At 43.5% G+C, this 22,508-nt stretch overlaps 1 protein-coding gene across 1 annotated transcript in view; it reads right to left on the bottom strand.

The window, feature by feature from the left end:
- JHY (junctional cadherin complex regulator) overlaps window positions 1–9,698 on the bottom strand; it is a 61,645-nt gene extending 51,947 nt beyond the window's left edge. The window contains 2 exon segments of the mRNA XM_030332966.1: window positions 6,543–6,970; window positions 9,628–9,698. Coding sequence (XP_030188826.1) covers window positions 6,543–6,877 — 335 coding nt within the window. The 5' untranslated portion in view covers window positions 6,878–6,970; window positions 9,628–9,698.
- Window positions 9,699–22,508: the final 12,810 nt, after the last annotated feature.

The raw sequence follows: 22,508 nt of genomic DNA, 5'->3' as shown, positions 1-22,508 counted from the left end.
GTTTGCATGACCTCATGGTTCATGAGTTCGAGGCCCGCATCGGGCTTTCTGCTGTCAGCGAGGAACCCTCTCTCTGCCCCTTCCTCCCTCCCTCCCTCTCTCTGCCCCTTCCTCCCTCCCTCCCTCTCTCTCAAAAATAAACATTAAAAAAAAAAAAAAAACGAATTGGAAAAAGCATTCATTTTAAATTCAATATATTCAAAATGTATAGTAATGAAAGCTTTCTATATTTTCACACTTGCCAGGGAGTAGAAATAAAATGAATACAATAAAGGCCATGGATTAAGCCATTCCTTTAGTAACTTGGTTATAATCCGCTTAATCATCTTGATAAACTCACAGGATTGTAGGTGATGTGAATTTAAATTCTGCTTTGTGAGGTTCGGAACTCGCTATTTACTAATTTAACACAGTAAGCATCCCAATTTTGAAATAAGCCAGAAAGGAACTGGTGGTGGTCTCCGAGGGCATTAAACCCCAGGGCACTGCGGCGTTAGCATTTCTGGCGGGGACTCTGCCTTTAATGGACACAATCTATGCCCACGCACATTCTTTACTTTTGTCTCTGACGGCTCATCCGTTGTGATGGCACCCTGCCTTCCCGGGGGAGGGCACCGAGGTTTAACTACAACAGAGTTTCTGAACAAACGGATGAAAAGAAAACAAATGACTAATACCTACGGCAAAAAGTCACTTCTCTGATAACAGCCACTCCCACGTGATCAGAAACAACAAAAATGCTAGTAGCTGTTCCCCCAAATACTGTGTGGAGTAAGGAAGGCAGTGTAATATATTTCAAGTGGTTGGCCAACCGATGTCCTTAAATTGAAAATCTATCCAATAAAGTCAATAAAAATGAACATGGGTGAATGTTTCTAGAGACCAACAGGGATGAGTGGGCTCCTGGAATCTCTCACAATGTTCTTAGTAACACTAGCATGTTAAACGTGCCCTCGGGTGTCATCCTTACTCTACTAATGGGGGGCGGGAATCTCTACACCACCTGTGAAAGAAAGTCTGCCCTCAGCTTAATATTTCCAGTGTGTTCCCCAAAACAGCCTGGGAAATTTGAGGGGAAATGAGATGATGAGTTTTGCTCCTTTTTTTTTTTTTTTTTAACATTTATTTTTTGAGAGACAGAGCACCAGCAGGGGAGGGGCAGAGAGAGAGGGAGACACAGAATGCAAAGCAGGCTCCAGGCTCTGAGCTGTCGGCACAGGGCCCGATGTGGGGCTCGAGCCCACAAGCCATGAGATCATGACCCGAGCCCAAGTCGGATGCTTAACTGACTGAGCCACCCAGGCGCCCCGCTGAGTTTTGCTTTTTACCAAGTCTCTCTTTACCCACTGTCTCTTTTGGTTCTTCAGCACTGCTCTAAGCCCTCCACCTGATTCTTGTATTAGTAATCAGAAATAATACCTATGAAAGCATTTGAGGGGAAGATCCTATAACACCACAGCACGATAAAAATGCAGATTATTACTGAATCCATTTCTTACTTTTAGACAGTTTTGAGTATTACAGGGTAAGAATTCCTCATTGTGGGGGGGGGGGTGGGCACCTGGGTGGCTCAGTTGGTTAAGCGTGTGACTCCGGCTCAGGTCATGATCTCCTGGCACGTGAGTTCGAGCCCCACCTCGGGCTCTGTGCTGACAGCTCGGAGCCTGGAGCCTGCTTCGGATTCTGTGTCTCTCTCTCTGCCACTTCCCTGCTTGCACTCTGTCTCCCAGCACTCTGTCTCTCTCTCTCTCTCATAAATAAGCATTAAAATAAATTAAAAAAAAAAATTCCTCATTGTGCCTGTCTCCTGCCCGGTGATTTCTGGTATGAGGTGGTTTATTAGAATATGGGATCTTTGGTGAAGGCTTTGATTCCCAGGTGATGCAGAAGACACCTACAGGCCTTGATGAATGAAAACATTTCTGTTTCCCCGGGACAGATGCTGTAGCCAGTGACCCTGCCGCCCAGAGCAAAGTGCGATCAATGTTTGTACATTGCAAAGGCACAGTATCCTTGAAAAAAATGTGTGTTACTTTCCCAAAATTTATAACCTTACATACATATTTAGTCTGGCCTCCATTTAGTCCATGTCGAGATTGTTATAGCTTTAATTTTTGCTATCAGCCCTGATCACCTATCTAGATAACCAATAATTAGAGGATCAGGCTTTGGTTAGGAGAGCTTTCATTCAGTTCAATTTCTGGCTCTGCCACTTAGAAACGACATACACCTACACGACTCTCAAAGCCTTGGTTCCTTATCTGCAAAATGGGGATAATAGTGCCTAAGAGGCTCTCGTAAGGATAAATGAGATAGTATATATAAAGCAAATAGTTCTACAAATGGTAGCTAATTACATGTAAGTATTCTTATTAAACACATATACTAGGTATGGTACCGCTGCCCCCTGACTTTTTTTTTTTTTTTTTTTTTTTTTAACATATAAGGTTTCAGAGGCCCCACGACTGAAGAGGCTATTTCTAATGCTCTAGGAATTACATTGATCTCTTTCTTTGCCATTGCCGAGTTTCCTATGGCTAGTTGTGGAGTGGGGTTTAAGGATTATCACGTGGAGATCCTCTCTCTCTCCACTCTCGATTCATTCACTGTAGTCAATGCCGCTCCAATTTCCATTAAGTAAAAGGTTTTCTCTAATCCATATACATTGAACTATGGCTTGACTTTGGTGAGGTACAGGAGAGTAATTGCTTTGAGGAGGTTCTGGGAACATCAAAACAGAAGAGTGGGGCTCAAGTGATTTGTCAGGCAGCTTTTAAAATTGTTGCTTATAACAGCAAGAGGAAAGAGATTTTTCATGGTTTTAAGGCACGGCTTTGACTAATTGTTTTTGAACTACAGTTCCCAGAATACCATCTACCTCGCAAAAATGAAAGCCTGCTTGAATTTCATAGGAGAGCCTGGGATCGATTTGTCTATTTCACGGCTAGCAAACTACCCAGGGCCAAGCAACAACTGCACATAGGAAAGGTTTCTAGGACTAAAGTGAAAAAGGCCAATAGCTAACCTGAATAATATTTTTGAGGCATTATTTGGCTAAATGCTTCAGTTCTGTTTTCCTTTGTAGTGGAGAACTGGTCCTCCTCATGTTCAGTGCACGGAGCGCTACACCGCCAAACAATTACTAGGGCTAAAAGCCATTCTAACCCCGGGGATGACAGTCTGTCATTAAAGATTTCGAAATAAAATCAGTCTACAAAAAACAGCAATCTTCATGGATCTCTGAATCAGAAGACGAGGGCCCCGACCATAATTTTGATTTCTATAAGTAGTGGTCTTTATTTTGAAATATATTGAGTGGCATTTACATTGGCCTGGGGTAAGGAGCAAGGGAGAAAAGTCTGCTTCCTGAGCACTGGACTCAAAAGAAGAAAAACTCAACACTGGGGAAATGAGGTCACTTAATGGATCCTTGCTTTGGTTTCTCCGTTGTAAAAGTACCGGCAAGAATGCCTATCTACTGCAAAGATCTGTCCTTTCCAATGCCCTCGTTTCTGGAGGAAAAAAACCCCCAAAGAACTACCATTTATTACCTAGGAGACTCTGACTCTCTCAACATCAGAGCTATGATAAAAACACGGCTTAAGGCACAGAGACTGTGCTTGTTTTCCACTCTCCCACTCAGCCGAGGTAATAAATGTATATAATAACAATTAAGCGTTGTGGGCAGCCTTTCAAATGGGGATCAGGGGCGCCTGGGTGGCTCAGTCGGTTAAGCGGCCGACTTCGGCTCAGGTCAGGATCTCGCGGTCCGTGAGTTGGAGCCCCGCGTCGGGCTCTGTGCTGACAGCTCGGAGCCTGGAGCCTGTTTCCGATTCTGTGTCTCCCTCTCTCTCTGACCCTCCCCTGTTCATCCTCTGTCTCTGTCTCAAAAATAAATAAATGTTAAAAAAATTAAAAAATAAAATGGGGATCATTGTAGCATCTCCTAACAGGGCTGCATACAGATTAAATGAGACAATATGCATAAAGTGTTTAGTGCAGGGATGGGCTCATGATAAACATCCTATAAATGCTGGCTATTGTTACGAGAACCTTAATAGTGACCTTTAGTTTCTCTTCTTCCTTCAGTCATCATATCTGATGTGTCAACAGGCCCTGTCAACTCATGTTCTCATTCTCTCTCTTTCTAAATTACCTATGCAGTAAATGAATAAAAGATTGCTAAGAAGGATACACATCCACGGAAGGGTACATACTGGTTCTCTCTGAGGAGGCACGTGGGGGAATGGGTTTGAGAAGGGGAATCAGGACACTTTATCTGTAACATTTTAGGTCTTTAAAAAAATATACGACACACATATGGCAAGAAGGGTTAATCTGTAGATTAGGATTTTTGTCCTATTTTTTTAAATCTTTATTTTGAGAGAGAGGGAGAGAGAGAGAGAGAGAGGAAGAGAGAATCCCAAGCAGGCTTCACAACGTGGGCCCTGATCTCAGGCATCATGAGATCATGACCTGAGCTGAAATTAAAAGTCGGATGCTTAACTGACTGAGCCGCCCAAGCCCCCCAGAATTTTGTCGAAATTTAAATCAACATCAAGAACAAAACCACAAGTATCCTCCCACAGCACTATGATGTTCAACAAGTTACTTGACCTCTGTTCACCTCATTTTCCTTATCCATAAAATGGGAATAGCAGCATTTTCTTGCAGGATGGCAATGCAGAATTAAAAGAAATTACAGATGGGCCTTTAAAAAGAGATACTGTTGTCATGGCTATAAATTGTTACTATTTGGTAGTCTCTTTGTCCATCATGAGTTTACCCTCTAATTCACGATGCACCTGCTTACAGGATAATCTTCCTTACACATGGCTTCGTCTCCCCGGTGTCCCCAAGAGCCTGTATTCTCTCCCCGTGGTGTACCCAACCCAGGCCACGCAGGGGTGGCTGTCTGGCTGATGCCTCCCTGAGCCCCTCTCTCTCGCCCAGCGCCGTGGCTGCACCTTGGTCACAGCACTTACTGCTTAGAAGCAAATGCACTTGATTCTGCAGGATGTCCGTAGTGAAAGAAATAAGGAAGGAAAGCAGAAAGGAAGAAAAAGACTCAGGACTGGGCCCTCACTGTGGCTCCCGCAGGTGCCCTTGTTAGGACGGTGTTGCTGGGGCTGGTTGTTGGGTTCCATGCTCAATGCCCTGTCTGGTGGGTGGGCTGGTTGCATTCACTGTGGTCCCTATAATCAGGGCCCTGTGCCGTCCTCTCTCTCTATGCTCCTCTGGCACCAAGTGGGGCTTTAACGTGTCACGCATTCGTTCTAATTCTGTTGTTGTCAAATTTTACCTTCTTTCCAAAACCCTGCCTGCCCAAGTTCTAGGCCTTCTATAAACTTTGTTCAATATATTTTACCCATTTAGGGGCGCCTGGGTGGCTCAGTCGGTTGAGCGTCCGACTTCGGCTCAGGTCATGATCTCACAGCTCGTGAGTTCGAGCCCCGCGTCGGGCTCTGCGTTGACAGCTCAGAGCCTGGAGCCTGTTTCGGATTCTGTGTCTTCCTCTCTCTCTGCCCCTAACCCACTCACATTCTGTCTCTGTCTCTCTCAAAAATAAACACTAAAAAAATTTTTTTAATATATTTTATCCATTTAGAAAAAAACCCCTGATACCTATATAACTTAAAAAGCACTTCATTCTACACACTCTGTGTATATTGATTGACTTTCACCTCAAAACTCAGTGAAGGAACTGTTGTCCCATTTCAGTGATGATGGAACTGAGGCACAGAGAGATTAAGTGAACTTGGCCAAGTCACACAGCTAGTAAGTGACAGAATCTGAACCCAGACTGTCCGTTTTGGACTATATACTTCATTACCCTGTGAAAACCTCTTTTCTAATCAGTAGCTTTTAACTTCTTCCATACTGTGTCAGAAAATTAGTATTTTCGTTAAAACGGAGTACTGTACTCATTTATATGCTCTTAAATTATTTGGTAGCTCCCACATAACATTATGTTAATACCCCATAAATACAGTTTACTAGAAATTAAATCCTTATATGATTATATAAGCCCCGGGAGGTAGCTAGGATTCTACTCCCAGAATGTATTTACTGACATTGATAGCCGTCCTGGGAGATATAGGCAGGCCAGATCAGTTTGACCGGTGAGAAAAATGAGTCGCAAGAGTTAAATGATTTATTCCAAATTACAGACTAGATAGCAGTGCCTGGACTAAATCAAGACCACCTGGTTCCACGTCCTGGTGCTTTCCTATATCACAGGCTTCCTGGAATTGCTCCAAGGTCAGGTCGTAGCAGTGGAGGCACTTGGAATATGGACAGGAAATAAGGAGTGCGTGCATAGCCCTTATTAATACCCGTCCTTGTCTTTTGCAGATTTTTTAGTTAAAAAACAACCAAACGACCAAACGTGGCAAAACCTGGCTTCGAGCTGTCCTTAGTTGCTTGGGACCCGTGCCAGACACATTACAAGGTGTTCATGACTCTAGCCTGTCCTTACTGTTGCTTGTAACTAACAATACATTTCAGAACCCACTGGTATCTTACACAAGCCAATTCCTTACCTGGAGTATATGCCATCGTTGTGGGTGTGGAGGTTTTCCTTGCCGTCCTTCTGGGCTGTTTTTCTGCTTCCTTCCTCTTCTGTCTCACTCAGGCTTTCCGGTTGAGGGCTTTCCTCCTCCAGGCTGTCAGGCTCCATATTGTCCTGGATTGGATTTCCAAGTCCAGACTGGGACTTGCTCTCTTGAGTGAAGCTTTCTGAATCGGATTCCAAGGAGTCTTTTGAAATCGGGTGTAAGTCTTTCTTAAAAGGTGGCTCTGTGGACTGGACTTTTAAGCTGGTGTGGTGGACAGGAGACCGAATTGAGAGCTTGGGAATTAATTTACTATGACTCATCTTGAAAAAATACACTTATGAATATGAATACAAATATTCTCGAGAGGAGCAGTTGGCTTGAATATTTAAAGCTGCGGTTCACAAAAGCATCACCTAAAAAACAATGAAGTTTATGTCACTTGGCGACTCCTGAAAGCTCTTTAATTCCAGGGTTACTCAAACATTTAAGTGAGTGGAACTCCGTTATATTATCTGCAGCCTTTTTGTACCCTTTTGTGGGAGGAAGGTCTATTAGAAAAACTATTGTGTTTTTCTCTCTACGGAAACACATCTGATGTGGAGCTCATAAATAGCCTGAGTAATCAAATGCAGCTTTATTGAGGAAATCCAGTGGCTAGATTCCTTCCTCTGCCTTCCAAGGGCCTGTTACAGACACGCCTGGACAAGAGCTAAATGATTAATTATTTTGAACACCCAGGGCACCAATATAAATATGCCAGGTTCAGGAGTATTCATGAATAGAATAAAACAGGTTCAGGGTCTACCTTTTGAAAAGTAGAGGAGAAAAAAGGGAAGAATGTGTTTTGGAACTGTAAAGAGGGGAGGCTTTTGTGCGTAGACCAGTACTGGCCGGTCTTGTCATTTAGGAGACATGTCGGTACCCAGCTTGCTACTGGGTAGGAATGTGTAACTTAGGTGGCCATCACATGGAGGCCAACCTCCGGTCAGTATATATATTTAAGAAAGCAACGATTAGAACCGTTCAACAAAATATTTGGAGGCTTTGTGCATTCGGCCACTAAGTGACTCATAGCAGAGGCTGGACATCTACCTACCTGAGAGGGATGTTGTCCTGGAGAATGTCGGGTGGGTGGGAGATTGGCCTGAGTAACAGCGAGGGTCCCTTCTAACTCTCTGAAGTGTGTGGTTCCAGGCAAGCCTCCCCTGTCTCAAAGGGCTGTCATAAAGACCCATGAGACGGTTTATGGAAAGGGGTGCTCTGAGTTCATATCAGATTGAAAGGAGATGATGATTTTGGATTGTGATCCCTTTCATCTCCACCTAGCATTCCTATTTTGCTCTGTCTTCTTTCTCCCCGCCTTTGTGCCATTCTTTCCCCCCGTAGGTCAGGTAACAGAAACTTTACCATCAGAGATTCCTGTAACATTTTTAAGTGCTCTTGTTATTTTGGCAGACCGCTAGCTGTAATTAAGTAAATGAACTTATTCGGATTCCTTGCACTGTAATCACGTGGAATCTGGTTGCTAACGTTATCAGCTCCTCAGAGGAAAATACCTTAACAAACAAAACAGACAAAAGGCAGCTTTCAGATTTAAATACATTATGAAGTGGTTTTCTTTTTAATTCAAAATCCCCCAAGGGGGTAGACCTAGTATATTATCGGTTAACTGTACAGACTAGTTTGCTGTATCAGCTCATTTGAAAAATACATAGTGTGCCTTACCTTGTTAGCTCAATATTGATAAGCAGATTAACTGTTGCTCTTTAGGGTGTTTTTATTTTTATTTTTTTAAGTTTTTTTTTTTTTTTAAGGTTTGTTTATTTTTGAGAGAGACACAGAGTGCTAGCAGGGAGGAGCGGAGAGAGAAAGAGACAGATTCAGAATCTGAAACAGGCTCCAGGCTCTGAGCTGTCAGCACAGAGCCCGAGGCGGGGCTTGAACTCATGAACCTGAGCTGAAGTCGGAGGCTTACCTGACAGAGCTACCCAGGGGCCCCTCGGGTGTTTTTAGAAAGCAGCAAATCCACCAAGTACTAACATTTTAATGGAAAATTTGTATAAACATCTGTTAAGAGTTTTACTGAATGAGTTTAAGCCTCTGTACTTGGGATCTTATAGACAAGGCTTAATCAATTTGGAATTGCTCATGAAATCCTTCAGTCCCCTCAGTAGTTCTTAAATGAAATAGGCTAAGGTTTCTGCGATTTAACGAATAAAAAAATAATGTCCATGGAAGAAGATAATTTTGTTGTTAATGAAATCTGGGATAGTGGGGAGAGAGCAAAGCCAAACATCACCAGGCTTTGGTGGAGGCCTGATCTCATAAAGGCGTGAGATTAAAGAGGGGAAACTAGTATCTTGAATAAATGAGCACACGGGCATTTTAAATGTAATGAAAGTGGCTCCCTAGTGGTACAGTTGTTTTTCACTGAATTTCTGACCTAGAGAGGCTGACAAATCTCGTTACAAAGTAAACAAGACAGGCTGGGATGTCGCCATTGGTATCCAGGCGCTGAGACTCGGCCAGTTCCCTAGGGTTCTCTTCAAGACCTTGAGTCTCGTCCTCTCATACGGGGAGGAACGAATTTCCTTCTGTAGGTGAAAGGGAACTCTGCGTGTTCCGGCTAAGAGGAAAAGTAGAAAGTTGTCCTGTTGTGGAACAGCCTGGAAACTGCCTGTACGGGGCGGCCGGTTTGTTTTCTGTATTTGCCTTTTTCCCCCCACCCTGATGATCAAGACTGGGCAGCAAAGGCGTTTTAAGATCAGGGAAGTGACGGGTCCGTGCCCTGCACGGGTCTTAGTCAACAGAGGACAGGGCTGCTCTGGGAGTCTGGGCACCGAAGCCTTTCCAGGGGCCCTTGTCCCTGCCTCGCCACGGTCCCCCTTCCCGCCTGGACCCCAAATGCTGTCTAGCACGGGCTCCTTGGGTGTCTCCTGGTCCTGATCCAGTTTCCTCTGGAGGTTTCCTGCTGTCCCCGTCCCCCCCCCCCACCCCAAGTCTCAGCTCTTCCCATTTCCCTCCCGGGCACGCGCACCCCCCCCCCCTTCAGGAGGCAACCGCCTGTCACCTGCCCAGCGCTCCTCGGAGACCGTGACCCCCGCAGCCCGCATTCTCCAGTGCCGCCACCAGCCGGCCTCCCTCCCGCCGCCCGGCCCCGCCCCGCCCGCGTCGCAGGTGCTGCCCTGGAGACCGCAGCCAACAAGACCCAAGCCACGAACTCAGCTAGCGAGGCGCCGGGGGCGGGGCCGGCGCCGGGGGCGGGGCCGGCGCCGGGGGCGGGGCCGGCGCCGGGGGCGGGGCCGGCGCCGGGGGCGGGGCCGGCGCCGGGGGCGGGGCCGGCGCCGGGGGCGGGGCCGGCGCCGGGGGCGGGGGCGGGGCCGGCGCCGGGGGCGGGGCCGGCGCCGGGGGCGGGGCCGGCGCCGGGGGCGGGGCCCGGCGCCGGGGGCGGGGGCCGGGCGCACGGCGGTGGCATCCCCTGCTCTTGCAGAGAGGGTGGGACCAGTTGTGATGACTGCGTTCAAATGCGATAGAGCAATGCAGAGAGGGATCTTAAAAATGTTGAGGAAGAAAACCCCTCAAAATACGTACTGTGTGATCTTGTATATAAAGTTAAAAAGAGGAAAAACTAAACTGTGCTATATTTACGGATGCACAGTTTGTGTCGAAAACTAAAAAAAAAAAAGTAGTGATTCTCATAAAGTTAGGATTGTGGTTAGCTCCGGCAAGCAGGCTGGGGGGGGGGGGGGGGTTGGCGTGAGAGACAATGGCTTAATAAGCAACACGGCAATACTCTGTTCTTCACAAATTCCTAAGAATTAGCACATACAAGGAAAGCCATAAAGTGCATTGTTTTTATCTGCTGCTATGGTAATACCAGCGATACTTTGTGTATGAGTGACACTTCCCAGGGTTTGCAAAGTGCTTTTCCGTGTATTATCTGCTCGGAATTAAGCTGTCGACCTGACCATCACCAAAACACAAAGAAAAATGAGAAAGATAAGGCAAAAAAATCATCAATATAGATAGGTTAGCAACGCCGGAGTGATTCTCATCCTTCCCCACCCCCACTCCGTCTATCCCTTCTCCCTACTGTTTTTTTTTTTTTTTTTAAATTAATTTGAGAGAAAAAAGAAGGGGAGGGTCATTAAGAGAGGGAGGGAGGGAGAGAGAAAAAAAGAGAGAGAGGGAGGGAAGGAGGGGAGGGAGGGAGCGAGCGAGAGAATCCTAAGCAAGCTCCACACCATCAGCACAGGGCTCAACTCGGGGCTCAAACTCATGAGCTGTGAGATCATGACCTGAGCTGAAATCAGTAAAATCCTCCACTAGTTCTCCCCTCCTGGACCAACTTCTACCCAGTTACATGACCTTGGTGAGCTTCCTCTCCTACAGGAAGAATTTTCAGACAGTCCCCTGACACTGTCCTCATGACCCTTGGACCCGGGTAGTTCTCAATCCTGGGCGGTATTGTCCTCCCGGGGACATCAGTGGTGTCTGGAGACATTTTTTACCGTCATGACTTCCAGGAGTGCTTCTGGCATGTACTGGCTGGAGGCCAGGGATGCAGCCAAGCAACCTGCCAACGAGTAGGGCGGTCTCCACCACCAAAAAAACCACTCAGTTCAAAATGTAAATAGGGCTGAGGTTGACAAACCCCATGCAAGACTAATGGCCCTTGGTCTGTGGCCCCACGGTACCCAAGTGCATGGTTCTGTCCTTATACGTGTCCTTATGTAGGTATGGTAGTGTATTCCTTATTAGTCACGTGTTAATGATTCTGTCACCTCCTTACTACAGGGTTAGCTCCTGGAGAGCGAGGACTAGCATTGTGCATGACACTTAGTAGATGCTCAATAAATGCTGAAAATCCCCAGTACCTTGATAATTTAGCCCTTGCATGGAGGGTAGATAAGCTCTTTTAATAGAGATATACTCTTATTTGGCACATAACTAGGATGATTACATCACTTGTTATTTAAGCCCAGGATACACTCAAGAATAAAAAATATAGGCTATTAATAAATATCAACTGAAATCTTCACGGGTAGCTGGAAAGTGCCGTCATTCTAGGCATAACTCTAACAAGGTTAATTGTCTGGTTCCGTCGCCTATATGTTAAATTAGAAGCAGCAAGTTAGAGATGGATAATGAAAGGCACCCAGAGGACAGAGATGGGACACTACCAGCAAGTGAAGAGACAGGAATATCACAAAAGTAAGACATGTTCAGGAAAACAAAGCAACTTGCAATCATTTGGTGTAGGCACCCGGGAAACTTGTAGCTGAAAACCCTGTGTGCCAGTCAGGGGATGATAGCAAGTACACGATTAATTTCCATAATGATTATTTATTTTTACAGTGTCAACATTTTTATTTTCCATTTGTATTTAAATTCATAACAAATCCACAAATTTGTAAAAGTATGCAATGAAAAAATGGTGTGACTGAGCATGTAAGTGATCACTCTTTTTGCCGTTAATAGATACTTAGACATAAGTTATTAAGAACAGAAGGTTCAGTCAAGAAACCGAAACCCAAAGAGCAAGGGACTTGGCCACGTCTCAGGCTTTGATAATACAACTTGAAAAACAGCCTGAATTCTCTTCCACATTCTAGCACACACATATTCCGTTTCCATGGCTAGTTGGTAAGTTCCTTGGTATTGGAGATCTAGCTTCTAGCCCAGGCAGTTTGTCTCTGATTAGCTGTGTGACCTTGCGTGGGAATTAGACCATTAGGTCCCATAGTCCTCATCTGGGAGATGGAAAGAGTTAGATGAACTGTGGTTTTCACACTGTGCTCTTTGGTACCCTGTGGTTCCCTGGGGAGGGCAAGAGGGCAGCTGTCCGTATACCAACCTCTCCCAGTAGAACAGCTCTGTTTTTAATCACTTTTTAAAAAATTATTTATTTTTTAATTTACATCCAAGTTAGCGTCTAGTGCAACAATGATTTCAGGAATAGATTCCTTAGTGCCCCTTACCCATTTAGCCCCTCCCCCCTCCCATACCCCCTTCAGCAACCCTCTGTTTGTTCTCCATATTTAAGAGTCTCTTATGTTTTGTCCCCCTCCCTGTTTTTATATTATTTTTGTTTCCCTTCCCTTATGTTCCTCTGTTTTGTCTCTTAAAGTCCTCATATGAGTGAAGTCATGTGATATTTGTTTTTCTCTGACTAATTTCGCTTGGCACAATACCTTCCAGTTCCATCCACGTAGTCGCAAATGGCAAGATTTCATTCTCTTTGCTGAGTAATACTCCATTGTATGTATATATGTATGTGTATAGTATGTGTATATATACATATATGTATATATATACACATATGTCATATATATATATATATATATATATATATATATATATATATACACATACACACACACACATATACACCACATCTTCTTTCTCCATTCATCCATCGATGGACATTTGGGCTCTTTCCATACTTTGGCTATTGTTGATAGTGCTGCTATAAACATTGGGGTGCATGTGCCCCTTCGATGGATGCTGTATCCCTTGGATAAATAGTAGTGCAATTTCTGGGTCGTAAGGTAGTTCTATTTTTAATTTTTTGAGGAACTTCCATACTGTTTTCCAGAGTGGCTGCCCCAGTTTGCATTCCCACCAGCAGTGCAAAAGGGATCCTCTTTCTCCGCATCCTCGCCAGCATCTGTTGTTGTCTGAGTTGTTCATGTTAGCCATTTGGAGAGGCGTGAGGTGGTATCTTATTGTGGTTTTGATTTGTATTTCCCTGATGATGAGTGATGTGGAGCATTTTTTCATGTGTCGGTTGGCCATCTCAATGTCTTCTTTGGAGAAGTATCTATTCCTGTCTTTTGTCCGTTTCTTCACTGGATGATTGCTTTTTTGGGTGTTGAGTTTGATAAGTTCTTTATAGATTTTGGATACTAACCCTTTATCTGATATGTCGTTTGCAAATATCTTCTCCCATTCTGTCGGTTGCCTTGTAGTTTTGCTGATTGTTTCCTTCGCTGTGCAAAAGCTTTTTATCTTGATGAGGTCCCAATAGTTCATTTCTGCTTTGGTTTCCCTTGCCTCTGGAGACGTGTTGAGTAAGAAATTTCTGCGGCCAAGGTCAAAGAGGTTTTTGCCTGCTTTCTCCTCGAGGATTTTGATGGCTTCCTGTCTTACATTTAGGTCTTTCATCCAGTTTGAGTTTACTTTTGTGTGTTGTGTAAGAAAGTGGTCCAGGTTCATTTTTCTGCATGTTGCTGTCCAGTTTTCCCAGCATCACTTGCTGAAGAGACTGTCTTTATTCCATTGGATATTCTTTCCTGCTTTGTCAAAGATTAGCTGGCCGTACGTGTGTGGGTCCATTTCTGGGTTCTCGATTCTATTCCATGGATCTGAGTGTCTGTTTTTGTGCCACATAACCATTAATTCTTAAAAACTCATAGAGTAGATCAGTTAAGTAAATGCTGAGTAGAAAGGTAAAAATCATGCAATATATTTTATAAAGAAAAGATTTTTTCCCAAAAATATTCAAATGTTTTCTTCTTCTTTTTTTATTTGAGAGAGAGAGAGAGAGAGAGAGAGAGAGAGAGAGAGAGAGAGAATCCTAAGCAGGCTCTGTGCTCAGTGTGGAGCCTGACATGGGGCTTGATCCCACGACCTTGGGATCATTAACTGAGCCAGAAATCGAGACTCGGATGCTCAACCGAGCCACCAAGTTGCCCCTGAAATGTTTAAAATTTCAAGGGACAAACTCTCAATTATCCACTCCCTCCCCCCGCCCCCACAAAGCATTTCTTTAGAATAACCAGTCTTGAGAATTTTAGAAGACTGAGATTGTAATCGATATATGTTTATATAGACCATGCAGTTCCACAGACAGAAGTACAAGTAACCCTAACCCTTTTCCAGAAGGTTGAGTCGAGTGCTGGGGCCCACCAGAGTGGAAGAGGGGGATTCTGCCTGTCTGGAATCAGAGGCTTTAAGAATGAGATGATCCCATAGGATGGCTCTTATGAATATAAGTAACAAGTCATTAACATCTGTCTTTTTTCTTTCTTTTTTTTTTTCTTTCTTAAAAAAAATTTTAAAATGTTTATATTATGCACATTTAAAAATATATACAACAGTAGAGAGGAAAGTATGAGAGGATACATGAAGGCCCTTCTCCAGCTTCAGCAAAGACCAGCATGTGATCAGTCTTGTTTCTAAACATACTGTGCTCAACTCCCACTAAATTATTTAAAGGTGAATCCCAGCTGTCATATGGTTTCTCTGTGAAGTACTTCAGGATGTATCTGTAAGAGATCATTTTTAAGTAACTGCAATAGAATTATCACATGTAAAATAAAATTAGTGACTCTTTAATATTGTTTGTACTGAGTCAGTATCTTCCAGGTATCCTTTTCGAGTTGGTACGTTTGAATCAGGATTCAAACAAGTTCTACAAAGTGGTTTTTGAAATAACAGCTTTGAGATATAATTGACATAACACACAGTTCACCCTCTAAAAATACATAATTCAGGGGCGTCCGGGTGGCTCAGTCGGTTAAGCGTCCGACTTCGGCCTGGGTCACGATCTCACGGTTCATGAGTTCGAGCCCCACGTCGGGCTCTGTGCTGACGGCTCGGAGCCTGGAGCCTGCTTCGGATTCTGTGTCTCCCTCTCTCTCTCTCTGCACCTCCCCAGCTCATGCTCGCACCCTGTCTCTGTCAAAAATAAATAAACTTAAAAAAATAACTTTAAAAATACATAATTCAGGGGCGCCTGGGTGGCTCAGTCGGTTGGGCATCCACCTCTTTGATTTCCACTCAGGTCATCATCTCATGGTCACGAGATCGAGCCCTGCGTCAGGCTCTGCACTGAGCATGGAGCCTGCTTTGGGTTCTCTCCCCAACCCTGCCATCTCAGCCCCTTTTCCTTGCTCACACACTCTCTAAGATAAAAAAAAAACAAAAAAACAACTACACAATTCATTAGTTTTTTGGCATATTCACAGAGTCTTGCAACCATCCCAACCGTCTAATTCCGGAATGTCTCAAAGCCCCACACGCATTGGTCCCTCCTCATTCCCCAGATCCTGCCAGTGGCAACCACTAATCTACTTTGTCTCTATGGGTTTACCTCTTCTGGTCATTTCATATACATGGAGTCAGACAATATGTGGGGTGTGTGTGTGTGTGTGTGTGTGTGTGTGAGAGAGAGAGAGAGAGAGAGAGAGAGAGAGAGAGAGAGAGAGAGAGAGACTGGCTTCTTTCACTTAGCTTCATGTTTTCAAGTTTATCCATGTTGCGGTTTGTATCAGTATTTCATTCTTTTTTATGGCCACATCATATTCTACTGCGTGAATATGCCACATTTCCTTCATCCATTCATCAGCTGATGGACACTCGTACTGTTGCTACGTTTCTACTATTACGGACAAGGCTGCTATGAACATTCATGGGCAAGTTTTGTGTGGACGTATGTTTTCACTTCTGATGGGTATGTGCCTGGGGATGGGAGTTGTAGTTCATATGGTAACTCTCTGCTTCACTTTTTTTTTTTCTTTTTAGATTCTGTATATTAACCTTGTGTATTTAGTAATATACATATTGTACTCTACATAACTTGGTTTTCTTCCTAAAATTATCTTTTTTTTTTCAATATATGAAATTTATTGTCAAATTGGTTTCCATACAACACCCAGTGCTCATCCCAAAAGGTGCCCTCCTCAATACCCATCACCCACCCTCCCCTCCCTCCCACCCCCCATCAACCCTCAGTTTGTTCTCAGTTTTTAAGAGTCTCTTATGCTTTGGCTCTCTCCCACTCTAACCTCTTTTTTTTTTTTTTTTTTTCCTTCCCCTCCTCCATGGGTTTCTGTTGAGTTTCTCAGGATCCACATAAGAGTGAAAACATATGGTATCTGTCTTTCTCTGTATGGCTTATTTCACTTAGCATTACACTCTCCAGTTCCATCCACGTCGCTACAAAAGGCCATATTTCATTTTTTCTCATTGCCACGTAGTATTCCATTGTGTATATAAACCACAGTTTCTTTATCCATTCATCAGTTGATGGACATTTAGGCTTTTTCCATAATTTGGCTATTGTTCAGAGTGCTGCTATAAACATTGGGGTACAAGTGCCCCTATGCATCAGCACTCCTGTATCCCTTGGGTAAATTCCTAGCAGTGCTATTGCTGGGTCATAGGGTAGGTCTATTTTTAATTTTCTGAGGAACCTCCACACTGCTTTCCAGAGCGGCTGCACCAATTTGCATTCCCACCAACAGTGCAAGAGGGTTCCCGTTTCTCCACATCCTCGCCAGCATCTATAGTCTCCTAATTTGTTCATTTTGGCCACTCTGACTGGCGTGAGCTGATATCTGAGTGTGGTTTTGATTTGTATTTCCCTGATAAGGAGCAACATTGAGCATCTTTTCATGTGCCTGTTGGCCATCCGGATGTCTTCTTTAGAGAAGTGTCTATTCATGTTTTCTGCCCATTTCTTCACTGGGTTATTTGTTTTTCGGGTGTGGAGTTTGGTGAGCTCTTTATAGATTTTGGATACTAGCCCTTTGTCCGATATGTCATTTGCAAATATCTTTTCCCATTCCGTTGGTTGCCTTTTAGTTTTGTTGGTTGTTTCCTTTGCTGTGCAGAAGCTTTTTATCTTCATAAGGTCCCAGTAATTCATTTTTGCTTTTAATTCCCTTGCCTTTGGGGATGTGTCAAGTAAGAGATTGCTACGGCTGAGGTCAGAGAGGTCTTTTCCTGCTTTCTCCTCTAGGGTTTTGATGGTTTCCTGTCTCACATTCAGGTCCTTTATCCATTTTGAGTTTATTTTTGTGAATGGTGTGAGAAAGTGGTCTAGTTTCAACCTTCTGCATGTTGCTGTCCAGTTCTCCCAGCACCATTTGTTAAAGAGACTGTCTTTTTTTCCATTGGATGTTCTTTCCTGCTTTGTCAAAGATTAGTTGGGCATACATTTGTGGGTCTCGTTCTGGGGTTTCTATTCTATTCCATTGGTCTATGTGTCTGTTTTTGTGCCAATACCATGCTGTCTTGATGATTACAGCTTTGTAGTAGAGGCTAAAGTCTGGGATGGTGATGCCTCCTGCTTTGGTCTTCTTCAAAATTCCTTTGGCTATTCGGGGCCTTTTGTGGTTCCATATGAATTTTAGAATTGCTTGTTCTAGTTTCGAGAAGAATGCTGGTGCAATTTTGATTGGGATTGCATTGAATGTGTAGATAGCTTTGGGTAGTATTGACATTTTGACAATATTTATTCTTCCAATCCATGAGCAGGGAATGTCTTTCCATTTCTTTATATCTTCTTCAATTACCTTCATAAGCTTTCTATAGTTTTCAGCATACAGATCTTTTACATCTTTGGTTAGATTTATTCCTAGGTATCTGCTTCACTTTTTGAGGAGCCGCCAGATTGTTTTTCCAAAGGGGTTGAACCATTAATTCCTACCAATTATCTATGAAGATTCCCATTTCCCTGTATTCTTTCCAGAACTTACTATTGCTTTTTTTTTTTTTTTTTAAATCATAGCCATCCTTGCGGGTATGAAGTTCTAACTCATTGTAGTTTTGACTAGCATGTCCCTAATGACTAATGATGTTGAGCATCTTTTCATGTGTTTATGGCCATTTTTATTACACAGGGACTGTAATGATGTATTTCAAATTTCGTATGAAAGATCTGATGTCTGAGCAGTCTCTAAAAGTGACTAATAAGTTTAACTGTCACGAATTCATGAATTTCAATGTATTTAACATGTTACAGGTGATCAATGAATTTTTAAAGGATTATTATGAACTCATGGGTTTTAATTTATTTAATCCTTTACAGCTTTTTCTCTTTTTGATGCTTGAATTGTTTCATTTTGAGCCAGTGGAAGTCCCTGAAGGGTATGCACAGATTGGTTTCTGTGTCCTTCAACACAGCCCTGGAAGAGTCCTTGCTTTCTAGTACAAAACGTTCCAGGCTCATCTTCATACGTTTCTCGCTCCAACCTGAAATTAGCCATTTCTGCAAGGAATCTTGGGTCATTTTAGTGAGAATACTATTTAGAGACCACAATCTGGGCACCAAGGATGCTTATTGGTGCTGGAATGGTTATGGTCTCCAGGTCTTTTCAGTGGAAAAAGCTAGGAAATACACTTTTGTTTCTTTTTTTAAGAGAAAGATACGCGTGCGTGCTTTTGTTTCCAATTTAGATGTAAGAACACAAGGCTTTTACTGAGCTTCCTTGATTTTATGTTTATGTCTCTTTTGTGCTGAGAGTCTTAGAGCAGTCATATTAACATAATTAGTTTACATGCGTTATCCTACACAATGTGTATTATACTTTCAAAGTGGCTATACTAATACTGTGACTAACAATAGGGCTACTGAAAGCAATTTAAATTTTTAAAAAATTTTTTTATTACATTTATTTATTTTTGAGAGACAGAGTGAGACAGAGTGGGAGTGGGGGAGGGGCAGAGAGAGAGGGAGACACAGAACCCAGCGCGGGGCTCGAACTCAGAACCCGTGAGATCATGACCTGAGCCGAAGTCAGACGCCTAACCGACTGAGCCACCCAGGTGCCTCTGAAAGCAATTTAAATTTTATTTGCAGTTCTTCTTGTCATTGGGATTTATCCTGATGATATATGCGCTCAAACATCTGTGTTTGATTTTATTTTTTTGAGAGAGAGAGAGAGTGCGCACGAGTGACGGGCAGAGAGAGCGAGAGAAACAGAGCTCACCTGAAGCGGGGCTGGAGCTCACTGGAAGCCAGGCTTGTACTCACCCGATGTGGGACTTGAATTCAAAACCATGAGATCATGACCTGAGTGGAAGTCAGATGCTTAATGACTGAGCCACCCAGGTGCCCCAAATGTCTGTGTTTTAAAGTAACCTGAGCTAATCCTTCTCTGTGTTGCAGTTTTTGTAAGGAAATTAATTTTTAACTTTTATTTTTTTTTGAAATTTTTAATGTTTATTTATTTTTGAGAGTGAGAGAGACAGGGCATGTGTGGGGGAGGGGCAGAGAGAGAGGGAGACACAGAATCCGAAGCAGGCTCCAGGCTCTGAGCTGTCAGCACAGAGCCCGACGCGGGGCTCGAACTCACAGACTGCGAGATCATGACCTGAGCCGAAGTTGGCGGCTTAACCGACTGAGCCACCCAGGCGCCCCTTGATTTAATTTTTAAAATGATTAGGTAAGTCCTTTATGTAGTTCCAAAGTCAAAACTATAAAACCAGATGCATTTATAGAAGTCTAGCTTCTATCCCCATCCCTTTACTCAGTCCTCTCTTAGGTCATAGAGGTGATGATTTTTGTCAGTTTTTGGCTTAGTTATATTTAAAAAAATATAATGCAATATGTACACGTTTCTAACCTCTCCCCTTTCTTAGATTAATGGGATATATATCTTCCGCACTTTGCTCTTTTTTCGTTCAATAACGCATCCTGGAGATGACTGTGTAGACCTATACAGTGAACTACCTCATTATTCCTTGGTATAGTTGTGTAATACTCCACTGTCTGCCCCAATCACCCCCTACTGATAAATACTTGAGTTATTACAGATGGTACTGCAATGAGTCGTTGTGATGTTGTGATATAATACGAAATATATAAGGGTGTCTGAGTGGCTCAGTCAGTTAAGTGTCCTGACTCTTTTTTTTTTTATTTTTATTTTTTTTTTCAACGTTTATTTATTTTTGGGACAGAGAGAGACAGAGCATGAACGGGGGAGGGGCAGAGAGAGAGGGAGACACAGAATCGGAAACAGGCTCCAGGCTCTGAGCCATCAGCCCAGAGCCTGACGCGGGGCTCGAACTCCCGGACCGCGAGATCGTGACCTGGCTGAAGTCGGACGCTTAACCGACTGCGCCACCCAGGCGCCCCAGTGTCCTGACTCTTGATTACGGCTCAGGTCATGGATTCCACGATTCGCGTGATTCATGCAGAACCTGCTTGCGATTCTCTCTTTGCCCCTCCCCCACAGGTGCACATGTATGTGCTTGTGCTCGCGTGTGCATGCTCGCTCGCTCTCTCTCTCTCTCTCTCTCAAATCTTTAAAAAAAAGAAATATATATTTGGTAGGCATCCTGATACCCGGCACAGAGCTCCCAAACCGCTTGTCCTTTCCTGATCGAGAAGGGTGATAGGAGCATCGTTTATTATAACGTTTGGTCTTTGTCTCAGGTTTCTGAAACAAGAGCTGCTGAAACCCTTGGAATATCCTGAGTGATAGGTGTGAGAGGAGTATCTTTTGTTATTTATAATAAACCCCTTTCAGCCATATCGGAGTTTATGCTGATGAGGTGACTCTTGGTGGGCCCTCAGATAGCTTTAGGATGGCAGCTGGTTGCCATAGGAACCAACCAGGTGCAAGGAACTTTGGGCCCCAACTCAGGAGAGGGAGGGGCTGGAGAATGAGTTAATCACCAATGGCCAATGACTTAGTCACACCCACTTAATGGAACCTCAATAAAAAACCCCTAATAGATGGTGCTCAGGGAGCTTCTGGATTGGTGAATGCATCCATGTGCCAGAAGAATAATGCAACCCAACTCCACCGGGACTGAAGCTTCTGTGCCTGGGAATCTGTGGTGTATAGCTGGTCAGTCAGAAGTACTGGTGGCCTAGAACTTACGATTAGCATCTGAAGTGGGGGACAGTATTGTGGGACTGAGCCCTAAACCTGTGGGGTCTGCGCTAACTCCAGATAGTGTCAGAATTGAATTGAATTGAATTGAATTGAATTGAATTGAAGGATAACCAGTTAGCATTTAGAGAGTTGGAAAATTGGTTGGTGTGGAGGAAAAAAGCCACACATTTGTTGTCAGAAGGCTTGTGAGTAATAAACAGTTCATAAACCTTGTGCATGAGTCAAATTATGCTTTTGCCATTTACCTTTGGGTTTGATTCCTGAAAGTGGGATTATTGGATCGAAAGTAAGTACTAATGTAATTTTGCTAGATTTTGACAAATTCCCCTTCATAGAGGCTCTATTATTTTCCATTCCCACCAGCAACAGAAGAGAGAGCTTGTTTCTCTACAGCCTGGCCAACAAAGCATGCTGTGAAATGCTTGAATTTTTGCCAATATAATAGACAAGAAATAGTATTTCAGTGACGTTTTACTTTTGCATTTCCTTTATGTGTGGTTTTCATACATTTAAGAACAATTTGCCCTTGGGGCGCCTGGGTGGCGCAGTCGGTTGAGCGTCCGACTTCAGCCAGGTCACGATCTCGCGGTCCGTGAGTTCGAGCCCCGCGTCAGGCTCTGGGCTGATGGCTCAGAGCCTGGAGCCTGTTTCCTCAGGCTCTGGGCTGATGGCTCAGAGCCTGAAGCCTGTTTCCGATTCTGTGTCTCCCTCTCTCTCTGCCCCTCCCCCATTCATGCTCTGTCTCTCTCTGTCCCAAAAATAAATAAACGTTGAAAAAAAAAAATTAAAAAAAAAAAAAAAAAAGAACAATTTGCCCTTTTTTCCTGTCTTGTGTGTGCAAATTTTTTTCCCACTTTGTCATTTGTTATTTACATTTTTTTTTTGTCCACCAGAAGGCATTATGTAGTCAAATGTAGTCAAATTTATCAATCTTTTGTGCCTCTCCACTCCTCCCCCCCCCAAAATCCAAAGGACTTCTGGATTTTGAGTCCTTATGAGGGAACTTTATCCCAGCTGCAGGTTATGGAACGATCAACCTATGTTTTCTTCTAGTGTTTCTGTGCTTTCATTTTGTACATTTCAGTGTTGCGTCCATTTGGTTTTTATTTCTCATCGATGGTGTGAGCAACGCTTCTAATTTTACTTTCTTCCGTATGGATGCCCAGTTAGTAAAATGTGTATCTTTTCCTATCAATTTGACATACTACCTTTATCACGTATAACATTTTTATTTGATAGTCGATATTAAAACATATTCTTATAATTGCTACCGATTTCTTATGAGGTGACCAAGATCATCGATAGTCTCCAGTACCAC

Source organism: Lynx canadensis, chromosome D1 (assembly GCF_007474595.2).
Source record: "Lynx canadensis isolate LIC74 chromosome D1, mLynCan4.pri.v2, whole genome shotgun sequence".
NCBI lineage: Eukaryota > Metazoa > Chordata > Mammalia > Carnivora > Felidae > Lynx > Lynx canadensis.
The sequence above is the reverse complement of the archived record's forward strand: the minus strand, read 5'-3'. Positions and strand labels throughout refer to the sequence as shown.